Raw genomic sequence first — 22,853 nt, 5'->3', positions numbered from 1 at the left:
AGCGGGCGCGTGTAGGCGCTCGGCACCGGTGACGCGCCGCTCTCGGTGAAAGCGGGCGCGTGTAGGCGCTCGGCACCGGTGACGCGCCGCTCTCGGTGAAAGCGGGCGCGTGTAAGTGCTCGGCACCGGTGACGCGCCGCTCTCGGTGAAAGCGGGCGCGTGTAAGTGCTCGGCACCGGCGACGCGCCGCTCTCGGTGAAAGCGGGCGCGTGTAGGCGCTCGGCACTGGCGACGCGCCGCTGTCGGTGAAAGCGGGCGCGTGTCGGTGCTCGGCACCGGTGACGCGTCGCTGTCGGTGAAAGCGGGCGCGTGTAAGCGCTCAGCACCGGTGATGCGTCGCTCTCGGTGAAAGCGGGCGCGTGTAGGCGCTCGGCCCCGGTGACGCGTCGCTGTCGGTGAAAGCGGGCGCGTGTAAGTGCTCGGCACCGGTGACGCGGCGCTCTCGGTGAAAGCGGGCGCGTGTAAGTGCTCGGCACCGGTGACGCGCCGCTCTCGGTGAAAGCGGGCGCGTGTAGGCGCTCGGCACCGGCGACGCGCCGCTGTCGGTGAAAGCGGGCGCGTGTAGGCGCTCGGCACCGGTGACGCGCCGCTGTCGGTGAAAGCGGGCGCGTGTAGGCGCTCGGCACCGGTGACGCGCCGCTGTCGGTGAAAGCGGGCGCGTGTAGGCGCTCGGCACTGGCGACGCGCCGCTGTCGGTGAAAGCGGGCGCGTGTAGGCGCTCGGCACTGGCGACGCGCCGCTGTCGGTGGAAGCGGGCGCGTGTAGGCGCTCGGCACTGGCGACGCGTCGCTCTCGGTGAAAGCGGGCGCGTGTAGGTGCTCGGCACCGGTGACGCGTCGCTGTCGGTGAAAGCGGGCGCGTGTAGGCGCTCGGCACTGGCGACGCGCTGCTGTCGGTGAAAGCGGGCGCGTGTAGGCGCTCGGCACTGGCGACGCGTCGCTCTCGGCGAAAGCGGGCGCGTGTAGGTGCTCGGCACCGGTGACGCGTCGCTCTCGGTGAAAGCGGGCGCGTGTAGGCGCTCGGCACTGGCGACGCGCCGCTGTCGGTGAAAGCGGGCGCGTGTAGGCGCTCGGCACTGGCGACGCGCCGCTGTCGGTGAAAGCGGGCGCGTGTAGGTGCTCGGCACCGGTGACGCGCCGCTGTCGGTGAAAGCGGGCGCGTGTAGGTGCTCGGCACCGGTGACGCGTCGCTCTCGGTGAAAGCGGGCGCGTGTAGGTGCTCGGCACCGGTGACGCGGCGCTCTCGGTGGAAGCAGGCGCGTGTAGGTGCTCGGCACCGGTGACGCGGCGCTCTCGGTGGAAGCGGGCGCGTGTTGTCCCGTTGGGGCAGCCAGCGGCCCTGTCTCCCGAGTCAGTTCCTGACCCCTCCTCGCACAGCGCGACGTTACCAGGAGCTTTGGGTTGACAGACGCTCGGGTAACACTTTGAACAGGCCCCGGATCTGCCCCCTGCCCCAGCCCGGTCCCCGGGGGTCAGGCAGGGAGCCGAGGGGGCCAAGGCCAGAGCAGCCACCTGCCCCGCAGGGCTACGGGCTGGGGCCGGCGCTGGAGCAGGAGCTGCTGGGCAGGGCCAGACGGGCCCAGGTGCCCCTTGCCGGCCCCGCTCCGCCCGCAGCCCGGGGCGGCCCCGCGGGACCCGGCTCTGGAGGCTGCGGCCCGGCTGGGGCGGGGGGGACCCGAGCGGGCGGCTGGGCCGGGCTCAGGGACCGGCCCGGGGGGAGGGGCCGGGCTGCGGGGGGGGGGGGGACCCGCTGTGACGCACACGGGGCTGCTCCGGCCCTGCTGGCGGGGAGCCCGCGGCCTGGTGGGCGCCCATCGGCCCGGCCTCGGGGCGGGGCGGAGCCCGCGGGGCAATCGGCCCCCCCCCGGCACCAGGGGGCGCTGCGCCCCGGGAGCCTCCGGCGGACAGAGCGTCCCCGCCCCACAATGCACCGCGCCGCGGCCGGAAATCAGCAGCCGCTGGCGAGACGTGTCCGGGGAGCCCCAGAGCCGCTGCCTGCGCGTGAGTGGGGCGGGGCCACCGCGGGACCCCCCGACCCCAGCCCCTCCCCCCACCCCCGGCCACCCGGGCCTCTCCCCCCCACCGCGGGACCCCCCAGCTCCTCCCCCCACCGCGGGACCCCCCGGGCCCCTCCCCCAACCGCGGGGCCTCCCCCATCCCGGGACCCCCCGATCCCGGCCCCCTCCCACGGCCCCTCCCCCACCCTGGATCCACCTCAGGAACCCCCCCCCCGTCTCCTCCCTCCCCCCAGGGACCCTCTCACTCCTCCCCCCCGGGACACATGCCCCCTCCCCGCTCCCCCCTTGCCCTGGACCCCTCCAGGACCTCCTCATGTCCCCGGGAGCCCCCCCCCTACTTCCCAGCCCCTCCCCCCACCCAGGGACCCACGGACCCTCAGCCCTGGGACCCCCCCGGCCCTTCCTCCCCACCTCAGGATCCCTCGGACCCTGAGCCCCTGGACCACCTGCCCCTCCCCCCACCCTGAGACCCCCATATCCCTGGGACCATCCTGCCCTCCCCCTTCCACTCCAGCCCGAGACACCCCCCCTCCCCCGCCCTTGGACCTCACCCCGGGACTTCCCCATGTTCCTGGGGACCCCCCCGTCCCTCCTCCCTCCACTCCACCCCCTGGGACACTCTGGCCCCTCCCCCCAAGATCCTCCCTCAGTCCGGGCAACCCCTCAGCCTCGAGATGCCCCCATGAGCCCCTGAACCTCCCCTGAGGTTCTCCCTCAGCCCCGGGACCCCCCAGACGGTTCCTCCCCGACCCCGCTGACCCGTCCCACTCCCTGCAGGATGATCACCGACGTGCAGCTCGCCATCTTCGCCAACATGCTGGGCGTGTCGCTCTTCCTGCTCGTGGTTCTCTACCACTACGTGGCTGTCAACAACCCCAAGAAGCAGGAGTGAGGGGCCACCCCACAGGTAATGCCCGGCCCGCAGCCCCCTCAGCCCCCGAGGCTCTGGCACCTGGGCACCACAGCCCCTGGGAGACAGCGCTGGGAGCTCGGAGCTGGGGTGGGGTCTCGGCCCATTGGCACAGACACCGCTGGGCACTGGCTGGGGACTCGGAGCTGGGGTGGGGTCTCGGCCCCTGGTGGCACAGACACCTCTGGGCACGTGGTCGTTAGAACCGTGTGGCTGGTGACGTCTCCCCATGAGCATCGTGCTCTCCGGTGGGGGCAGGTTTCCCCTAGCTGGCCAGTGAGCCTGGGCATTGGCCCAGTGGGTCTGGCTGGAGCTGGTTTCCCTGGCAGCACGTCTGGCCTGTGAGCTGCAAGGCCTGCCCGGGGGCCGTTCAGATGCAGCAGTCGAGCCGCGTAAGGGGGCGGGGACTGGTCCCCGTGGCATTAGCGCCGGCTCCCTCCCGACTGCCCTTGTACCCTGAGCTGTTTGTTCTTGTTTGCCCCGACAGAGCCCGAGCCCTGAGCAGGGCCTGCCATGGCCAGAAGCAGAGCTGACAGCCGCCCCTGGCCCCGCAGCCTGGCTCCACATCGCACCGCGCCGTAGCTTTGTGCAGACACAAATAAAGGGCTGGAACCTCCCGTGTGCGGGCGCCTCGGTGTCACTGCGGTGCCAGCAGAGCCCTGCCTGTGGGGCGCAGAGCATGCTGCTCGGGCTGCTAGGAGAGGAGGAGCCCTTCAGCTGGGGCCCAGGTTAGACTGCTGCTGCGATCACAAGGGGAGGGGGGACAGGGAAGCCATTGGCCCCACCCCCAGCTCCCCATGCTCTCGGGCAGAGAAATCTGGGCTTGGCAGCCCCGGGGAAGAGGCAGGTGTTTGAGGAAGGTCTCCTGGTGACTTGCGTCAGAGCAGCCCTGGGTACAGATAGCGCCAGGCAGATCCCCAGGCCAGAAGGGACCCCAGTGACCATCTGCTCTGCTGGCAGCGGGGGCTCCCGTCCCGGGAGAGGCTCTGAGGGAAGCGGTGGCTCCTGCCAGCCTGGCGGTGCTGACGGTTGTACTGTGGGCACAGCATGCAGGCTGCATTAACCCCTTCTCCTCCAAGGGGGCAAAGCTGGCCCTTGGCTCGCTTGCCCTTCCTCCATCAGTCCAGCCTTGTCTTTAGGCCTCCCCCCGAGCAGCCTGCCGGTGAACACAGTGGGCTCTACTCCTGCCTTCCTGGACCAGCAGCCCTCTCGCTGCTGCTCTGGGCGCCGCAGGCTCCTGGCACCGTTGAGAGGCCTGCCCCAGACTACAGAGCTCAGGGGACATTTCTTCCAAACAAACTTTAATAGAAACACGTCACAAGACAAACCCTCTCTCATCAAAATAGCGTCAAAGCCCTGAACAACTCCCGAGCGGCTGGGCTGAGTGGGAGGCAGCGACCGATGGCTCTGCCTTGGGGGCTGGCTGCAGGGCTGCTCCAGCCCTGACCCTGCCCACCCGGAGGGGCTGGCCAAAGCTGCTAGCCTGGGGCCCAGGCACACGGGGATGGGAGCCGACCTGCAGCTCCGCGCCCTGACTTGGTTCTGCTCACGAAGCAGCCTTTGCGATGGCCTGCCCGGGTGACAAGCTGTTCCCGTGGGGTGTGCCGGGGAGAGCCCCGACGGGAGATACCCACCCTGGAGCCCTCTGAGGTGCTGCTGGCACTGTACCCTGCCCGCAGAGACGCCCACGGACGCTCCGTCAAGTGGCCTCCACAGCCCTGCTGGGTGTGGTGCGGGGGCCACGCTACTGTGGGAAGACACGGCCCCCAGGCTCACTGTGGCAGCAGGGGGCTGCCCACGGGCCGGGTTCTGAGACACACCATGGGAGCTCTGGCTTAGTGGAAGGGGAGAAGGGCTGGGCCTCCCGGGCCTCCCTGGCACCAGCTGGCCCCTGCTAGAAAGCCCTTTGCCCCGGGTTGATTCTCCTGCACCCCAGCATAGGGGCGAGTGCAGCAGCCTGACCCAGTGCCTAGCCCTGCCCAACCCTCTCCACTGCCCCCGGAGACACACAGAGTGATGGTGTCTGCAGCTGCTCCCCGGGCATCACCCCCATCTCCAGCCCCTGGCACCGTGGCTGCTGTTGGCACCCCCAAGCTTGTGACCCAAATCAGCCAGCTGGCTGCACCGAGTGTCCTCCACATGGCCATGGCTGGAGGTTAGCGGGGACCCGCCCAGGGCTCTGGGTCTAGCTGGGGAGCCCAGCAGTGTCCCCCTCTGCTCAGGCCGGGTGTTCTGCAGAGCCCTGGCTGCTCCAGCAATGGCTCTGTGGGAACTGGGCGAGGGGACCCTGCAGGGCGAGCAGGAGCCTCTCCCTCCATTTGCAAGGGGAGGCTGGAGCAAGCCCTGGGCAGGGTGGGGATGCTGCTCGGCTCAGCCCCACTTCCCCTGCAGCAGGGCAGCGTGGGGCCAGGTGCTGCACCCAGCTAGAGACGGAGGCGAGTGCAGACAGGCGACAGCTGGAGCTGGTGGCTGCACTCAGGCTTCAGTGCAGACATTTTGCCAGCAGATCAAGGGACGTGATCATTCCCCTCTATTCGGCACTGGTGAGGCCTTATCTGGAGTGCTGTGTCCAGTTTTGGGCCCCACACTACAAGGAGGATGTGGAAAAATTGGAAAGAGTCCAGCGGAGGGCAACAAAAATAATTAGGGGGCTGGAGCACATGACTTATGAGGAGAGGCTGAGGGAACTGGGATTGTTTAGCCTGCAGAAGAGAAGAATGAGGGGGGATTTGATAGCTGCTTTCAACTACCTGAAAGGGGGTTCCAAAGAGGATGGATCTAGACTGTTTTCAGTGGTAGAAGATGACAGAACAAGGAGTAATGGTCTCAAGTTGCAGTGGGGGAGGTGTAGGTTGGATATTAGGAAAAACATTTTCGTTAGGAGGGTGGTGAAGCACTGGAATGGGTTCCCTAGGGAGGTGGTGGAATCTCCTCCCTTAGAGGTTTTTAAGGTCAGGCTTGACAAAGCCCTGGCTCGGATGATTTAGTTGGGGATTGGTCCTGCTTTGAGCAGGGCGTTGGACTAGATACCTCCTGAGGTCCCTTCCAACCCTGATATTCTATGATTCTAATTGTGAGCCAAATCAGCTGGGAGAAAGAATGTCATCAGAAAAATGTGAATGATAATTTGCAGCCTTGTGTGTGTGTGTGTGTGTATATATATATATATACACACACACACACACAAATAAAGGAAAGGAGAACTTGATAGTAATGAATATAAATTAGAGGTTAGGAATGGTAGAAAATTGATAAGGGAAGCAAAGGGACACAAGGAGACCTCTATGGTCAGGGATCAGAGGGTTCAGGGAAGAGCTATGAGAATGATTAAAGGATTAGAAAATATGCCTTATAGTGACACTCAAAGAGCTCAATCTATTTAGTTAAAGAAAAAGAAGGGCTAAGATGCGACTTGATTACAGTCTGTAAGTACCTACATGGGGAACAAATATTTAATAATGGGCTCTTCAGTCTAGCAGAGAAAGGTATATCTTGTTCCAAAGTCTGGAAGTTGAAATGAAACAAATTCAGACTTGAAATAAGGCATCTATTTATATTGGTGAGAGTAATTAATCATTGGAACAATTAACCAAAGGTTGTAGTGGATTCTCCATCACTGACAACTTTTAAATCCAGAGTGGATGTTTTTCTAAGAGATCTGCTCCAAGAATGATTTGGGGGAAGTTTTCTGGCCTGTGTGATGCAGCATTCTGGCTTTGGAATCTATGAAAGCACCTTTCAAAGGACAGTATGGATTAGTAGACTATTAAACACATGGGGAAACTGAGGTACAGAGAGGCGACTCATCCAGGCTCATGCAACAGGTCAGTGGCGGAACTGGGACTGCACTGAGGTCTCCTGACTGCCCAGCCAGTGCTCTGCCCATTGGAACACACTGCCTCCTCGATAGTACATTATATTCCCCGAATATAAATTCTGAATAAGGAAAGGAGAGCATTCACACTAGCAATCAGATTTCTTGGAGTTCTGCTCATCCAATCAGGGAACAGAAGTCAAGTCATATGACCCGAGTGTCCAATCCAATCCGCACCCGCAGTCCGGGCTCTGGCCCCGCAGCTCCTCACTGCAGGTCGGCCCTGGCTCCCCGACGGCGCGGCTGGTCTGCGCTGCCCCAGCTCCCGGCTGCTCCAGCTCCCCCATCTCTGGCTGATGCTCTCCCCTTAGCTCTGCCCTGCTCACCTCAGGCAGCTCCCCTCAGATGGAGGACGGGACCCTGGGCTCCTGGCTCCCTCATTGGCCGGCCATGTTCAATAACATGATTGAATCTGTTTCCAAACTCAAGGTATAACTTGGTTAGCTTTTGCAGCATGGTTCCTGTATGTTTCATGTGATCTTGCCAAGAGCTAAAGAAAACAGCTACTTTATCCGTTCAAGCTCTGGCCAATGTTTGGAACCCAATTAACAGCAAACCAATGTAGATATTAATAAGAACATAAGAACGGCCATACCGGGTCAGACCAAAGGTCTATCCAGCCCAGCATCTGTCTACCGACAGTGGCCAACACCAGGTGCCCCAGAGGGAGTAAACCTAACAGGCAATGATCAAGTGATCTCTCTCCTGCCATCCATCCCCATCCTCTGATGAACAGAGGCTAGGGACACCATTCTTACCCATCCTGGCTAATAGCCATTTATGGACTTAGCCACCATGAATTTATCCAGTTCCCTTTTAAACATTGTTATAGTCCTAGCCTTAACAACCTCCTCAGGTAAGGAGTTCCACAAGTTGATTGTGCGCTGCGCGAAGAAGAACTTCCTTTTATTTGTTTTAAACCTGCTGCCTATTAATTTCATTTGGTGACCCCTAGTTCTGGTATTATGGGAATAAGTAAATAACTTTTCCTTATCCACTTTCTCAACATCACTCATGATTTTATATACCTCTATCATGTCCCCCCTTAGTCTCCTCTTTTCCAAGCTGAAGAGTCCTAGCCTCTTTAATCTTTCCTCGTATGGGACCCTCTCTAACCCCCTAATCATTTTAGTTGCCCTTTTCTGAACCTTTTCTAGTGCTAGAATATCTTTTTTGAGGTGAGGACACCACATCTGTACACAGTATTCGAGATGTGGGCATATCATGGATTTATATAAGGGCAATAAGATATTCTCAGTCTTATTCCCTATCCCCTTTTTAATGATTCCTAACATCCTGTTTGCTTTTTTGACCGCCTCTGCACACTGCCTGGACATCTTCAGAGAACTATCCACGATGACGCCAAGATCTTTTTCCTGACTCGTTGTAGCTAAATTAGCCCCCATCATATTGTATGTATAGTTGGGGTTATTTTTTCCAATGTGCATTACTTTACATTTATCCACATTAAATTTCATTTGCCATTTTTTTGCCCAATCACTTAGTTTTGTGAGATCTTTTTTAAGTTCTTCACAATCTGCTTTGGTCTTAACTATCTTGAGCAGTTTAGTATCATCTGCAAACTTTGCCACCTCACTGTTTACCCCTTTCTCCAGATCATTTATGAATAAATTGAATAGGATTGGTCCTAGGACTGACCCTTGAGGAACACCACTAGTTACCCCTCTCCATTCTGAGAATTGACCATTAATTCCTACCCTTTGTTCCCTGTCTTTTAACCAGTTCTCAGTCCATGAAAGGACCTTCCCTTTTATCCCATGACAGCTTAATTTACGTAAGAGCCTTTGGTGAAGGACCTTGTCAAAGGCTTTCTGGAAATCTAAGTACACTATGTGCACCGGATCCCCCTTGTCCACATGTTTGTTGACCCCTTCAAAGAACTCCAATAGATTAGGAAGACACGATTTCCCTTTACAGAAACCATGTTGACTACTGCTCAACAATTTGTTTTTCTATGTGTCTGGCAATTTTATTCTTGACTATTGTTTCAACTAATTTGCCCAGTACCGATGTTAGACTTACCGGTCTGTAATTGCTGGGATCACCTCTAGAGCCCTTTTTAAATATTGGCATTACATTAGCTAACTTCCAGCCATTGGGTACCGAAGCCGATTTAAAGGACAGGTTACAAACCTTAGTTAATAGTTCCGCAACTTCACATTTGAGTTCTTTCAGAACTCTTGGGTGAATGCCATCTGGTCCCGGTGACTTGTTAATGTTGAGTTTATCAATTAATTCCAAAACCTCCTCTAGTGACACTTCAGTCTGTGACAGTTCCTCAGATTTGTCACCTACAAAAGCCGGCTCAGGTTTGGGAATCTCCCTAACATCCTCAGCCGTGAAGACTGAAGCAAAGAATCCATTTAGTTTCTCCGCAATTACTTTATCGTCTTTAAGCGCTCCTTTTGTATCTCGATCATCCAGGGGTCCCACTGGTTGTTTAGCAGGCTTCCTGCTTCTGATGTACTTAAAAAACATTTTGTTATTACCTTTGGAGTTTTTGGCTAGCCGTTCTTCAAACTCCTCTTTGGCTTTTCTTATTACACTCTTGCACTTAAGTTGGCAGTGTTTGTGCTCCTTTCTATTTGCCTCACTAGGATTTGACTTCCACTTTTTAAAGGAAGTCTTTTTATCTCTCACTGCTTCTTTTACATGGTTGTTAAGCCACGGTGGCTCTTTTTTAGTTCTTTTACTGTTTTTCTTAATTTGGGGTATACATTGAAGTTGGGCCTCTATTATGGTGTCTTTAAAAAGGGCCCATGCAACTTGCAGGGATTTCACTTTAGTCACTGTACCTTTTAACTTTTGTCTAACTAACCCCCTCATTTTTGTATAGTTCCCCCTTTTGAAATTAAAGGCCACAGTGTTGGGCAGTTGAGATGTTCTTCCCACCACAGGGATGTTGAATGCTATTGTATTATGGTCACTATTTCCAAGCGGTCCTGCTATAGTTACCTCTTGGACCAGCTCCTGCGCTCCACTCAGGATTAAATCTAGAGTTGCCTCTCTCCTTGTGGGTTCCCGTACCAGCTGCTCCATGAAGCAGTCATTTAAAGTATCAAGAAATTTTATCTCTGCATTTCATCCTGAAGTGAAATGTTCCCAGTCAATATGGGGATAATTGAAATCCCCCACTATTATTGGGTTGTTAATTTTGATAGCCTCTCTAATTTCCCTTAGCATTTCATCATCACTATCACTGCCCTGGTCAGGTGGTCGATAATAGATCCCAAATGTTATATTATGGTAAATATATAATATATATAATATGGTAAATTCTCAGAATGGAGAGGGGTAACTAGTGGTGTTCCCCAAGGGTCAGTCCTAGGACCAATCCTATTCAATTTATTCATAAATGATCTGGAGAAAGGGGTAAACAGTGAGGTGGCAAAGTTTGCAGATGATACTAAACTGCTCAAGATAGTTAAGACCAAAGCAGATTGTGAAGAACTTAAAAAAGATCTCACAAAACTAAGTGATTGGGCAACAAAATGGCAAATGAAATTTAATGTGGATAAATGTAAAGTAATGCACATTGGAAAAAATAACCCCAACTATACATACAACATGATGGGGGCTAATTTAGCTACAACGAGTCAGGAAAAAGATCTTGGAGTTATCGTGGATAGTTCTCTGAAGATGTCCAGGCAGTGTGCAGAGGCGGTCAAAAAAGCAAACAGGATGTTAGGAATCATTAAAAAGGGGACAGAGAATAAGACTGAGAATATATTATTGCCCTTATATAAATCCATGGTACGCCCACATCTCGAATACTGTGTACAGATGTGGTGTCCTCACCTCAAAAAAGATATTCTAGCACTAGAAAGGGTTCAGAAAAGAGCAACTAAAATGATTAGGGGTTTAGAGAGGGTCCCATATGAGGAAAGATTAAAGAGGCTAGGACTCTTCAGTTTGGAAAAGAGAAGACTAAGGGGGGACATGATAGAGGTATATAAAATCATGAGTGATGTTGAGAAAGTGGATAAGGAAAAGTTATTTACTTATTCCCATAATACAAGAACTAGGGGTCACCAAATGAAATTAATAGGCAGCAGGTTTAAAACAAATAAAAGGAAGTTCTTCTTCACGCAGCGCACAGTCAACTTGTGGAACTCCTTACCTGAGGAGGTTGTGAAGGCTAGGACTATAACAATGTTTAAAAGGGGACTGGATAAATTTATGGTGGCTAAGTCCATAAATGGCTATTAGCCAGGATGGGTAAGAATGGTGTCCCTAGCCTCTGTTCGTCAGAGGATGGAGATGGATGGCAGGAGGAAGATCACTTGATCATTGCCTGTTAGGTTCACTCCCTCAGGGGCACCTGGCATTGGCCACTGTCGGTAGACAGATACTGGGCTAGATGGACCTTTGGTCTGACCCGGTACGGCCTTTCTTATGTTCTTGTATTCTTATTAGAGCATGACTTTTCTATCCATAGAGATTCTATGGAACATGTGGATTCGCTTAAGATTTTTACTTCATTTGAATCTACATTTTCTTTCACATATAGTGCCACTCCTCCCCCTGCACGACCTGTTCTGTCCTTCCGATATATTTTGTACCCCGGAATGATTGTGTCCCATTGATTGCTCTCAGTCCACCAGGTTTCTGTGATGCCTATTATATCTATATCCTCCTTTATCACAAGGCACTCTAGTTCACCCATCTTATTATTTAGACTTCTGGCATTTGTGTACAAGCACTTTAAAAACTTGTCCCTGTTTATTTGTCTTCCCTTTTCTGATGTGCCAGATTCTTTTTTATGTGACTGTTTATCATCTGATCCGGCCCTTACATTATCCTCTTCCATTCTCTGCTCCTGACTATAACCTGGAGATTCTCTATCATCAGACTCTCCCCTAAGAGAAGTCTCTGTCCAATCCACATGCTCCTCTGCAGCAGTCGGCTTTCCCCCATCTCCTAGTTTAAAAACTGCTCTACAACCTTTTTAATGTTTAGTGCCAGCAGTCTGGTTCCACTTTGGTTTAGGTGGAGCCCATCTCTCCTGTATAGGCTCCTCCCATCCCAGAAGTTTCCCCAGTTCCTAATGAACGCGAACCCCTCCTCTCTACACCATCGTCTCATCCACGCATTGAGACTCTGAAGCTCTGCCTGCCTACCCGGCCCTGCGCGTGGAACTGGGAGCATTTCTGAGAATGCCACCATAGAGGTCCTGGATTTCAGTCTCTTCCCTAGCAGCCTAAATTTGGCTTCCAGGACATCTCTCCTACCCTTCCCTATGTCATTGGTACCTGCATGTACCACGACCGCCGGCTCCTCCCCAGCACTACACATAAGTCTGTCTAGATGCCTCAAGAGATCCGCAACCTTCGCACCAGGCAGGCAAGTCACCATACGGTTCTCCCGGTCATCACAAACCCAGCTATCTACGTTTCTAATGATCGAATCTCCCATTACTAACACCTGCCTTTTCCTAGAAACTGGAGTTCCCTCCCCCGGAGAGGCAACCCCAGTGCGAGAGGCAACCCCAGCACCATCTGGAAGGAGGGTCCCAACTACGGGAAGGTTTCCCTCTGCTCCCATTGACTGCTCTGCTTCCCTGGGCCGTTCTTCCTCCTCAACAGCACAGGGGCTGTCTGAGCGGAGGTGGGACAATTCTACAGTGTCCCGGAAAGCCTCATCCACATACCTCTCTGCCTCCCTTAGCTCCTCCAGTTCCGCCACCCTGGCCTCCAAAGTCCGTACGTGGTCTCTGAGGGCCAGGAACTCCTTGCACCAACTGCACACATACGCCACCCGCCCACAGGGCAGGTAATCATACATGCAACACTCAGCGCAATAAACTGGATAGCCCCACTCTGCTGCTGGGCTTCAGCCTGCATTGTCTCCTAGGGTGGTTTACAGAATGGAGTTTTGAAATGGGGTTTGGTTTATAGGTTTTAAGGGGACTACAGGGGAAGGGTTAGGACCGACGAGGGACTCCCGCTCCCTTCCCACTCCCCTTCCAAACTCCCTTGCGAAACTCTCTGCTAGCAGCCCCTGTTCGCCTGTTGTTCATAGTACAGGAATCTTGGCATTTGGCCGTGAAAGCAATATGGTCGCGTGCCTCAGTTTTCCCTTTCATACCGCACATCAGGTCTGGAACGTCTTTTCCCTGTGAAAAGTTCCAAGACTGTTTACAGGCATTAACAGTGCAACATTAGCATTACAAGGCCTTCTAACATAAAGTGTGTTCTCGTGTATTCCTCTTAACGTGTTCAAGGGATTTTCCAAAAGATTAGGCACATTGCACATTCTTACAGTTCTTGGTAATAGCAACACATTAGTTACAAAAATTTTCATTAGTAATAACAAATTTATAGCAAGTATTTATTGCAAATCAAGTTGGTGTTAGCTCTGCCTAGCCTGCGTGGTGGCCTATTAAGGACCATCAGCTACAACTGACCCATGGAGAGCAGGCAGATACGCCTTGTAACTCAGCAAAGTGCAGGGACTTGCCCATGTGACTCCAGACTCCATTTTGCTGTAATTTTCCACAGTAAGAACAAAGAGGTTCTTACACCTGGAAAAGCCTATATAAGACTAATGCCTCATCTCCATCTGGTCTTCAATCCTGCTTCTTACCTCTGAAGGGACTTTGCTACAAACTGATGCTCTGAACAAAGGATTGAATGACCCATCCCAGCTGTGGATGTTCCAGAGACTTGATTTGAACCTGCAGTTTATTTCATCGCTGCTACAAGCTTGAACCAAGAACTTTCCCATTACTGCATGTAATTGATTCCATTTAACCGATTCTAGCTCTCATCTAGATCTTTTTCCTTTTATGAATAAACCTTTAGATTTTCGATTCTAAAGGACTGGCAACAGCGTGTTTTGTGGGTAAGATCTGATGTGTATATTGACCTGGGGCTGGGGCTTGATTCTTTGGGATTGAGGGAACCTTTTTTCTTTTATTGGGGTGTTGGTTTTCATAACCATTCATCCCCATGACAAGTGGCACTGGTGGTGATACTGGGAGACTGGAGTGTCTAAGGGAATTGCTTGTGTGACTTGTGGTTAGCCAGTGGGGTGAGACCAAAGTCTTCTTTGTCTGGCTGGTTTGGTTTGCCTTAGAGGTGGAAAAACCCCAGCCTTGGGCTGTAAGTGCCCTGTGTTAAGCAATTTGTCCTGAATGGGCACTCTCAGTTGGGTCCCGCCAGAACCAGCATCGTTACAGTTTCTCATAGACTTTAAGGCCAGGCGGGACCATTGGGATCATCTAGCCTGAGCTCCTTCACCTTGCAGGCCAAAGAACCTCACCCATCCCCTCCTGTAATAGACCCATAACCTTCCCAGGCCTTTCTGGCTTGGGGCAAACCAAGCAGTACTTGGTGTTGTCAGAAGTTGATCTCATCAGGTCCCTTGGGCTAGATACCTCAATAATTCCCAGGCTTGAGAAGCAGCTTGTAGAGGTATCAGCTACTACACCTTCCCTGGGCCCTAGTGCCACCCCATCCAGCCTCTCCCCCCGCCCAGTGATGCTGGGGATGGCTAGCCAATGGGTTGTTTGTGCTTGAGGCTGCTGTCCCTTTAAGGCCGGAGAGTCCTGCTGTAACAGTACCAGCCTCTCGAAGGGGGTTAGCAGAACCTTCTCTCCAGCCACTCGGTAGATGGCTCACGTTCTGCTCTCCAGACCTCGGCCTTGCTCCGTTCCTGGGCTGCAGGACTCGAGCCCAGGGAGCTCAGCTAATATGTGGAATGCAGGCGCAGTGGACTGGGGTTTAAGTTGCAGGGCACCTCAGCTATCCAAGCCTCAGGTCTTGCGATCTGTTTTCCACAGCTTGGCTGTGGCCATTCATTATACTAAAGCCTCCTTTCATTATTAGCAACTTCCTCCCCTGCTCCGACACCCCAGCCCCAGGACATCTCAGCTCTTGGATGGCGTGCTGGAGAGAGGGGAAATGGGGGTCACAGTTGTTGGTGTCACTAGGCATAAATCTAGGTAACTCGGGAGGATGAAAGACCACGAGTGTCGATGAAGTCTTCTTGCTCTAGGCCTGAGTGAACCAAAGTTCTTCCACGTTGTGAACTTTAACCAGCCGAAACTGCTAACAGCCAAAAAGCAAAAATGTGTAAGTGTCAGCTTTCTTAGCTCGCAGCTGCAGTACAGCTCGAAACAGCAAAAAGCGGCAGTGATACGGGGGAGAAGGGGGGGAAGTCTGCATGCGTCTGTGTCGTAAAGGCCAGAGAGAAACATGCGAATGGGAAGGTTTCTAACAAGCTACAATTTATTGCTTAATGTATCTGCTGCAAGGGGAGGGAGGAAGGGGGAGACAGGGAGAAACAAAGGCCAGTACAGACAACTTGGAATATAAAAAGGGGAACTTGCTTTTATCAGTGCGCTTGATTTGAGATATTGCTTCTCCTAGCGCCTTTTCAAGATCTTGCATAAACTTGGTTTGCTTCTCCACCCTGGTGTGTTAATTAGTGCGACGCACGCCGGGCAACGAACCCCGCTGTTGCCCCCTCGGGCCCTCTGGGCCGGCAACACACATACTCCATGTGGCTGGCACTCCCCTCGGGTCTGTGGCAGATCTCGCCTTCTTTCGCTCTTTGGGTCAAGGGCCTCACTTCCTTCCTGCCCCAGCCCCTTCCTCGGGTCTTGTGTCTGCCAACTTGGAAATGCCAAACTCCATCTTTCCATCACCCCAGGAAAGCCCTGCCCCTTATCTCCTAGGAAGTTTCTCTTCTGAGCCCTGTGCAAACCAAGTGCCCCATGGAGTCCCCTGCTTTCCATCCGCTAGTATAAACATCTCTGGGGCATTTCACCCCACTGCTGCCTCCCTTCGATGTCTAGCACCACGTCAGCTTCTGAAAACGTAGAGGGTTTGCTGTTCTCCTCCTCCATGGATTGTTGGCTTTTATTCACACATGTGGCCAAAACATCTGTAAGGAAGAGACTTTGGCCATGCATCTGCCTAGGAAGGATTGATTCTTGAACCAGAGGAGGTCAAGTAACAAATCCAGTGAGCTGTTCACACCATCAGTCTCGTCCAAGCCCCAGGCCCCGCATTCATCTTGGAATCCGGGGTTAAACGTCACACCCCAAGGAGAGTCTCTTATACGTCAGTCTCTGTGTCCCAGGACAACACGCCATTGTTCTCAGCCACTTTGGCCCATGCTTACCAGGCCCGCTGGATGGTAGGGAGATGGTGGAATTTGTGGGCCCTTCTGTTAGTGGGCCTGCTGGCAGGGTGGGATTCAGTAGCATGGGAACCGGAGGGAGTATAAGGGCCCTTCCATCAATCAAACCCTAACCCTGCCCCTTGGCCCCTAAACCCTGCCCCTTGACCCTTAAGCCCCGACCATCTGTCACTGGAAGTCCCACCCCTGGGGGATATTACTTCCGGGGTTGAGGCGGACACATGACCGGAAGCAAAGTGTGCCATGTGACCCCTCTAAGAACTCCTCCCACTGCCCTCTACCAATCAGGATGGGCTTTGCCCCTGTAGGCCCGCCCTGAGAGGAGATTTGACCAATCAGGGGTGTTCTGGGGCGGGGTGACCCGTCCGGAAGTGGTTCGTGTGACCTCTCTAAGAACTCCTCCCACTGACCTCTACCAATCACAATGGGTTTCAGCCACATAGGAGCACCCCGAGAGCAGGTTTGACCAATCGGGGGTGTTCTGGGTTGGGGTGACCCGCCCAGAAGAGGGTCGTGTGACACCTCTAAGAACTCCTCCCAGCGCCCTCTGCCAATCAGAGCGCAGCACCATCACCCCATAAGTCCCAGCGCCGGGGCAGAAGAGGCCCTCTTACCCAGACCGCGTGCTCTGGAGATCATGGCGACATGGACTCCTTCACCACCCCCGTGAGAACTTCAGACTTTGTTTTAGCCCCGAGGCCTTTGGACTTGTGTGGGAAAAGCGCTACATCAGCGAGAGTTGCGACGAGGGCCCTTTGACTCAGCCGTTGATGGATACGCCGGAACCCAAAACCCAGACCCTCGTGAAGCACCCCAATGAGCGTGACCGCCTCTCATTGTCCACTGCCCTGGAGGAGGAAGGCGAATGCAGCTCGGGGGAGTCACTGGAGGACAAGGTGAACGGAAAAGACATCACTCAGGTAAATGAATGAATAAGAAGTGACGGTTGATGATGGGGTGTAATGGGTTAGGAACCGTGGGGTTGTGTAAATCTAAAAACAAGCAGTGGGGGGCTTACACTGCTTCTTTTTCTGAAAATCTCTCAACAGCTCGATGTCTCTCTAGAGGCCTTTGAGAACTTACAGATTTGTGTTAGTAAAAGACGGTGCCAGTAACAGTCATGTCTACATCAGCAGCTCTGTTAAAGAAAATATATTACACCCCCAGGGAAGTTGGGAGCTTCGGCGGGTGACCCTTCTTTTTCAAGTGGCCAAAAAGCCTCGTAAAACGCTTACACTTTACACAAACCGGCTCGAATACGTTTTAAAAGAAACAAGACCATTGGGTCAGATGTGGATGCGCAATGGCAGGCAGATTCGGTGAAGATGCATCGGTTCTCCAAATGCAACATCGGTTTTAAGTCCATCTTAACAGTGACAGACGTTCTATCCAAATCTGCCTGGGCCTCAGGCCTAAAAGACCAGACGTGTGGTGAGGTATCCAAGGCCTTTAAAGCTATTTTCAGCAAAGGTCGCATGCCTCAAAAATTACAAACCGATCGGGGGAAAGAATTTTTAAACAAACCTTTAAGCAGATTGTTACAGCGGCATGGAGTTCACCAGTGTGTTACTAATAAGGAAGTCAAAGCAGGGGTTGTAGAGGATGTGGAGATATTTTACAGCCCATATCACCTTTTGCTACATTGACGTGTTACCTGAGTTTATAAAGAGTTACAACCAGAGTTTTCACAGAACTCTACGTACCAGACCCGCTGATGTTAACCCTTCAAATTCTCGGAAGGTGTGGAAAACGGTTTACAGAGATGGTTTTAAAATAAAACCGGTTGTTGCCTCTTTTAGAAAAGGCGACCATGTGAGACTATTTAAAACCAAAGGAGCTTTTCAAAAGGTTATGAACAGACGTTTACCGATGAGATATTCCTTGGGCATGCCTAGCCTTGCTCAACACGTGCTTCAACAAGCCCAGACGTGCATTTTGCAATGATTTTCATAGCCCTATTACCCAATAAAGCCCCCCAGGGGAGGGGATTAAAGACAATTGATGTTTGGGGTTTGTTTTAAAAAATAAAAATGACCAATTCAGAAAAAAGGACACAGATTATTATTTTTTTAATAAAAATAATCGCTTGTGAGGTCCCCTAAATAATCCCCCAGAGGGGGATTCCAGTCACCCTCCCTTTTCACAAATATCACGAGTCAGTGTCGTGGTACAGGCACCGCTCTTGCAACCTGTCTAGGAGGTTGTATAGTTCTAAGCAGGCATAAGCGGTGGTGAAACAGGCTATGAAGACGTGGGTATTGCCAGAGACAGAGCACTGGTCTTTTGCGAGCTTCGAAGACACACACGCGGTTTCATCGTCGATAAACTCGCAGGATGAAACCTCGTAACTGGGGGAAAACAGGTACTGAAAGAGTATCAGAGGGGAGCCGTGTTAGTCTGGATCTGTAAAAGCAGCAGAGAGTCCTGTGGCACCTGATAGACTGACAGACGTATTGGAGCATGAGCTTTCGTGGGTGAATCCCCACTTCGTACCCACTTTCAGGTACTGAAAGCGTTCATCAGGGTCTCTCACCATGCAGCTGTTGGGTAGGTTTGTTCTTTGGCCAAATTTACCCCACAGAGAATTTAAAAACAGTTTAGCCATTTGGCGTTTAGGGTTTGTCAGTTGGACCGTGTGCTTGATTGTTTGTTTGAACAGTGTGAATTGGGAGGGCTTTGTTCCAGGTGGGACTTGAGTGGGCCCGACGGCTATAAAAAGGCAGGCAGCAGCGAAGCAGCTGAGAGGAGAACAGAGGGAGTTTGCCTGGGGAGAGCCCACTGAGGCTTTCATCTTGAGGGCTTCTGTGAGTTGCTGCAACAGCCGAGGAAGCTCTTAGAAGGAAGAAATTATGGAAGGTGAGCGTTCAGGTGGTGTAACCTGCACAGGTTGTGCCATGCTTGTCTTTCTTCCACAGGACAGAAGCGACTTTGTCTGTACAAAGTGCAAGCTGGTCTCCATATTGGAAGAGAAGGTTCGAGGTCTGGAGAAACAAGTATCGACCCTGCGTTTCATAAGAGAAAATGAAGATTTCCTGGACAGACGTCAGGATATGCTTCTACAGGCACAACGTCCTGAAGAATCGGAGCAGGTTGGGCAGAGGGGAGAGAGGGACGGTGAAGAAATTTGGCAGCATGTGACCTCCAGAAGAAGAAAGAGGAGCGTCCGTGTACCAGCAATGGAGATGCAGATGAGCAACCGTTTTCATGTTCTTTCCACAGGTACTAATGTGGAGAGTGGACTAGATGATTGTGACGTTATGAGTGTGGTATAACATTTCATTGAAAGGTGACAGGGCCAGAAAGAGTTAATCGACTCACAGACTGACCTGACCCATGGGTGAACATTAAGGACGGGTTAGGAAGATCTGTAAATTAATAGAGCTTTGAAATGCAAGTCTGCATTGTTAGCGGTAAAAGGGTAGATGTTTGCTCAGGGCTTGTGATGTAAGCAAACAAGTCCAGGGCCGCCCGGGGGGGGGGCAAGTGGGGCAATTTGCCCCAGGCCCCGGGCCCAGCAGGGGCCCCCCACGAAAGTTTTTCGGGCCCCTGGAGCGGGGTCCTTCACTCGCTCCGGGGGCCCCAGAAAACTCTCGCGGGGCCCGGGCCCCCGGAGCTTCTTCGCTCCCAGTCTTCGCTGGCCAGGGGTCCTTCCTCTCTGGGACAGAAGGACACCCCCCCCGCCGCATTATCGCCGAAGCGAGACCCGCCGCCGGAGTGCAGCCGGGTCTTCAGCGGTAATTCGGCAGTGGGGGGGGGTGTCCGTCCGTTCCAGGACCCACCGCCGAAGTGCCCCGAAGACCCGCGGCAGGGGCTGCACTTCGCGCGGCGGGTCCCGCTTCGGCAGTAATTCGGCGGCGGGGGGGTCCCTGCCGTGGGTCTTTGGGGCACTTTGGCAGCGGGTCCCAGAACAGAAGGATCCCGCCGCCGCCGACTTACTGCCGAAGCGGGGCCCCCCGCCGCCGAAGACCCCGGGCCCCCGGAATCCTCTGGGCGGCCCTGAACAAGTCTTGTCTATTGCTATAGTCTGCATTCAAAGATCAAAAAAGGAATATTAACATTTATGATGATACTTGAGTGAAATAGTATTATTGTCTATGTGTCTCTTTGAAGGTTGTGGTAACCTGTATCTGAACTGTTTAATGGATAAATTACCCTGTGCTAATTGCCAGGATGTTTGGGAGAAGGAGTTAAGCCCATTGTTTTCTCAGGCCGAAAGGCTGCTGGAAATGTATAAGAAGCCTGGGACACGATCCTGCTTCATCTCAGATCTGCTTTGGGTTTCAAGAGGGGGAAACCTTAAGCCACAAGGATTGAGATCCCCAGTCACTGACTGGAGTCACCCTGAATATGGACATTGGACTATAACCTCTGGACTATTTCTAAAAGGACTTTTGGCAACTACAAGCTCATCTCTGCTGTGTATCTGAACCTCAAGAAGTGAATTCAAGTCTGTCTGTATATTGATCTTTTAACCAACACTCTCTCTCTTTTTTCTTTTTTAATAAATTTTAGCTTAGTTAATAAGAATTGGCTGTAGCGTGTATTTTGGGTTAAGATCTAAGTTATAATTGGACCTGGGTGTGTGGCTGATCCTTTGGGATTGGAAGAACCTTTTCTTTTATATGATGAGATAAGATTTTCAGGAATCATCAGCATATGTTTGACAGGTGTGTCTGGATGGAGGCCTGAGGCTGGGCACTTTAAGGGAACTACGTGGGTTGGACTCTGAGTAACCAGTGAGGTGCTACAGAAGCTGTTTTGTGCTGGTTGGTAAATCTAAGTATTGGCATAACCACCAGCATTTGGGGTTTGTCTGCCCGGTTTGGTTTCCAGTTCACCCTGATTGAGTGACCTCAGCTGGCTCCCACGGGCAGCACCGTCACAATGATACATCTGAGAGAAGGGAGCAGAAGGAGACTCCACCAATTGGAAGGCACGAGATGCACTGTCCTAGGGACGGGGGTTCCACAACCACCGCTCCCAAGAGAAGGAGAAGGGTGGTGGTGGTGGTCGGGGACTCTCTCCTCAGGGGGACTGAGTCATCTATCTGCTGCCCCGACCGAGAAAACCGAGAGGTCTGCTGCTTGCCAGGGGCTAGGATTCACGATGAGACGGAGAGACTGCCGAGACTCATCAGGCCCTCAGACACTACCCCTTCCTGCTTCTCCACTTGGGCACCAACGATACTGCCAAGAATGACCTTGAGCGGATCACTGCAGACTACGTGGCTCTGGGAAGAAGGATAAAGGAGTTTGAGGTGCAAGTGGTGTTCTCGTCCATCCTCCCTGTGCAGGGAAAAGGCCAGGGTAGAGACCATTGAGTCATGGAAATCAACGAATGGCTACGCAGATGGTGTCAGAGAGAAGGGTTTGGATTCTTTGACCATGGGATGCTGCTCCAAGAAGAAGGATTGCTAGGCAGAGACAGGCTCCACCTAACGAAGAGAGGGAAGAGCATCTTGCAAGCAGGATGGCTACCCTAGTGAGGAGGGCTTTAAACTAGGTTCACCGGGGGATGGAGACCAAAGCCCTGAGGTAAGTGGGGAAATCGGATACCGGGAGGAAGCCCAAACAGGAGAGTGCAAGAGGAGAAGACTCCCGTCTCAGACTGAGAAAGCAGGACAATCAGTGAGTTATCTTAAGTGCCTGTACAGAAATGCAAGAAGCCTGGGAAACAAGCAGGGAGAACTGGAAGTCCTGGCACAGTCAAGGAGCTATGATGTGATTGGAATAACAGAGACTTGGTGCGATAACTCACATGACTGGAGCACTGTCATGGATGGATATAAACTGTTCAGGAAGGACAGGCAGGGCAGAAAAGGTGGGGGAGTTGCATTGTATGTCAGAGAGCAGTATGACAGCTCAGAGCTCTGGTATGAAACTGCAGAAAAATCTGAGAGGCAGTGACCATGAGATGGTCGAGTTCAGGATCCTGACACAAGGAAGAAAGGAGAGCGGCAGAATACAGACCCTGGACTTCAGAAAAGCAGACTTTGACTCCCTCAGGGAGCTGATGGGCAGGATCCCCTGGGAAAATAACATGAGAGGGAAAGGAGTCCAGGAGAGCTGGCTGTATTTTAAAGAATCCTTATTGAGGTTGCAGGAAAAAAACATCCCGATGTGTAGGAAGAATAGTAAATATGGCAGGCGACCAGCTTGGCTTAACAGTGAAATCCTTGCTGATCTTAAAGGCAAAAAAAGAAGCTTACAAGAAGTGGAAAATTGGACAAATGGCCAGGGAGGAGTATAAAAATATTGCTCAGGCATGCAGGAGTGAAATCAGGAAGGCCAAATCACACTTGGAGTTGCAGCTAGCGAGAGATGTTAAAAGTAACAAGAAGGGTTTCTTCAGGTATGTTAGCAACAAGAAGAAAGTCAAGGAAAGGGTGGGCCCCTTGCTGAATGAGGGAGGGAACCTAGTGACAGAGGATGTGGAGAAAGCTAATGTACTCAATGCTTTTTTTGCCTCTGTCTTCACAAACAAAGTCAGCTCCCAGACTGCTGCACTGGGCAGCACAGTATGGGGAGGAGGTGACCAGCCCTCTGTGGAGAAAGAAGTAGTTCGGGACTATTTAGAAAAGCTGGATGAGCACAAATCCATGGGGACGGATGCGTTGCATCCGAGGGTGCTAAAGGAGTTGGCGGATGTGATTGCAGAGCCATTGGCCATTATCTTTGAAAAATCATGGCGATCGGGGGAGGTCCCAGATGACTGGAAAAAGGCTACTGTAGTGCCCATCTTTAAAAAAGGGAAGGAGGATCCGGGGACCTACAGGCCAGTCAGCCTCACCTCAGTCCCTGGAAAAATCATGGAGCAGGTCCTGAAGGAATCAATTCTGAAGCACTTAGAGGAGAGGAAAGTGATCAGGAACAGTCAGCATGGAT

At 52.9% G+C, this 22,853-nt stretch overlaps 1 protein-coding gene across 1 annotated transcript; it reads left to right on the top strand.

Annotated features, from left to right (window-relative positions):
• Window positions 1-1,851: 1,851 nt before the first annotated feature.
• LOC123366967 (dolichyl-diphosphooligosaccharide--protein glycosyltransferase subunit 4) lies at window positions 1,852-3,544 on the top strand. Its single transcript, XM_045010933.1, has 3 exons — window positions 1,852-2,000; window positions 2,795-2,924; window positions 3,415-3,544. The coding sequence occupies exon 2, from the start codon at window positions 2,796-2,798 to the stop codon at window positions 2,907-2,909; it is 114 nt and encodes a 37-aa protein (XP_044866868.1). The 5' UTR covers window positions 1,852-2,000; window position 2,795; the 3' UTR covers window positions 2,910-2,924; window positions 3,415-3,544.
• The last annotated feature ends 19,309 nt before the right edge of the window (window positions 3,545-22,853 follow it).

This window comes from Mauremys mutica, chromosome 3 (genome assembly GCF_020497125.1).
Source record: "Mauremys mutica isolate MM-2020 ecotype Southern chromosome 3, ASM2049712v1, whole genome shotgun sequence".
In the NCBI taxonomy this organism is placed as follows: Eukaryota; Metazoa; Chordata; order Testudines; family Geoemydidae; genus Mauremys; species Mauremys mutica.
The sequence above is the reverse complement of the archived record's forward strand: the minus strand, read 5'-3'. Positions and strand labels throughout refer to the sequence as shown.

Excerpts from the sequence above, each read along its gene's own strand:
- LOC123366967 (XM_045010933.1), top strand. The coding sequence starts at position 2,796 with ATGATCACCGACGTGCAGCTCGCCATCTTCGCCAACATGCTGGGCGTG.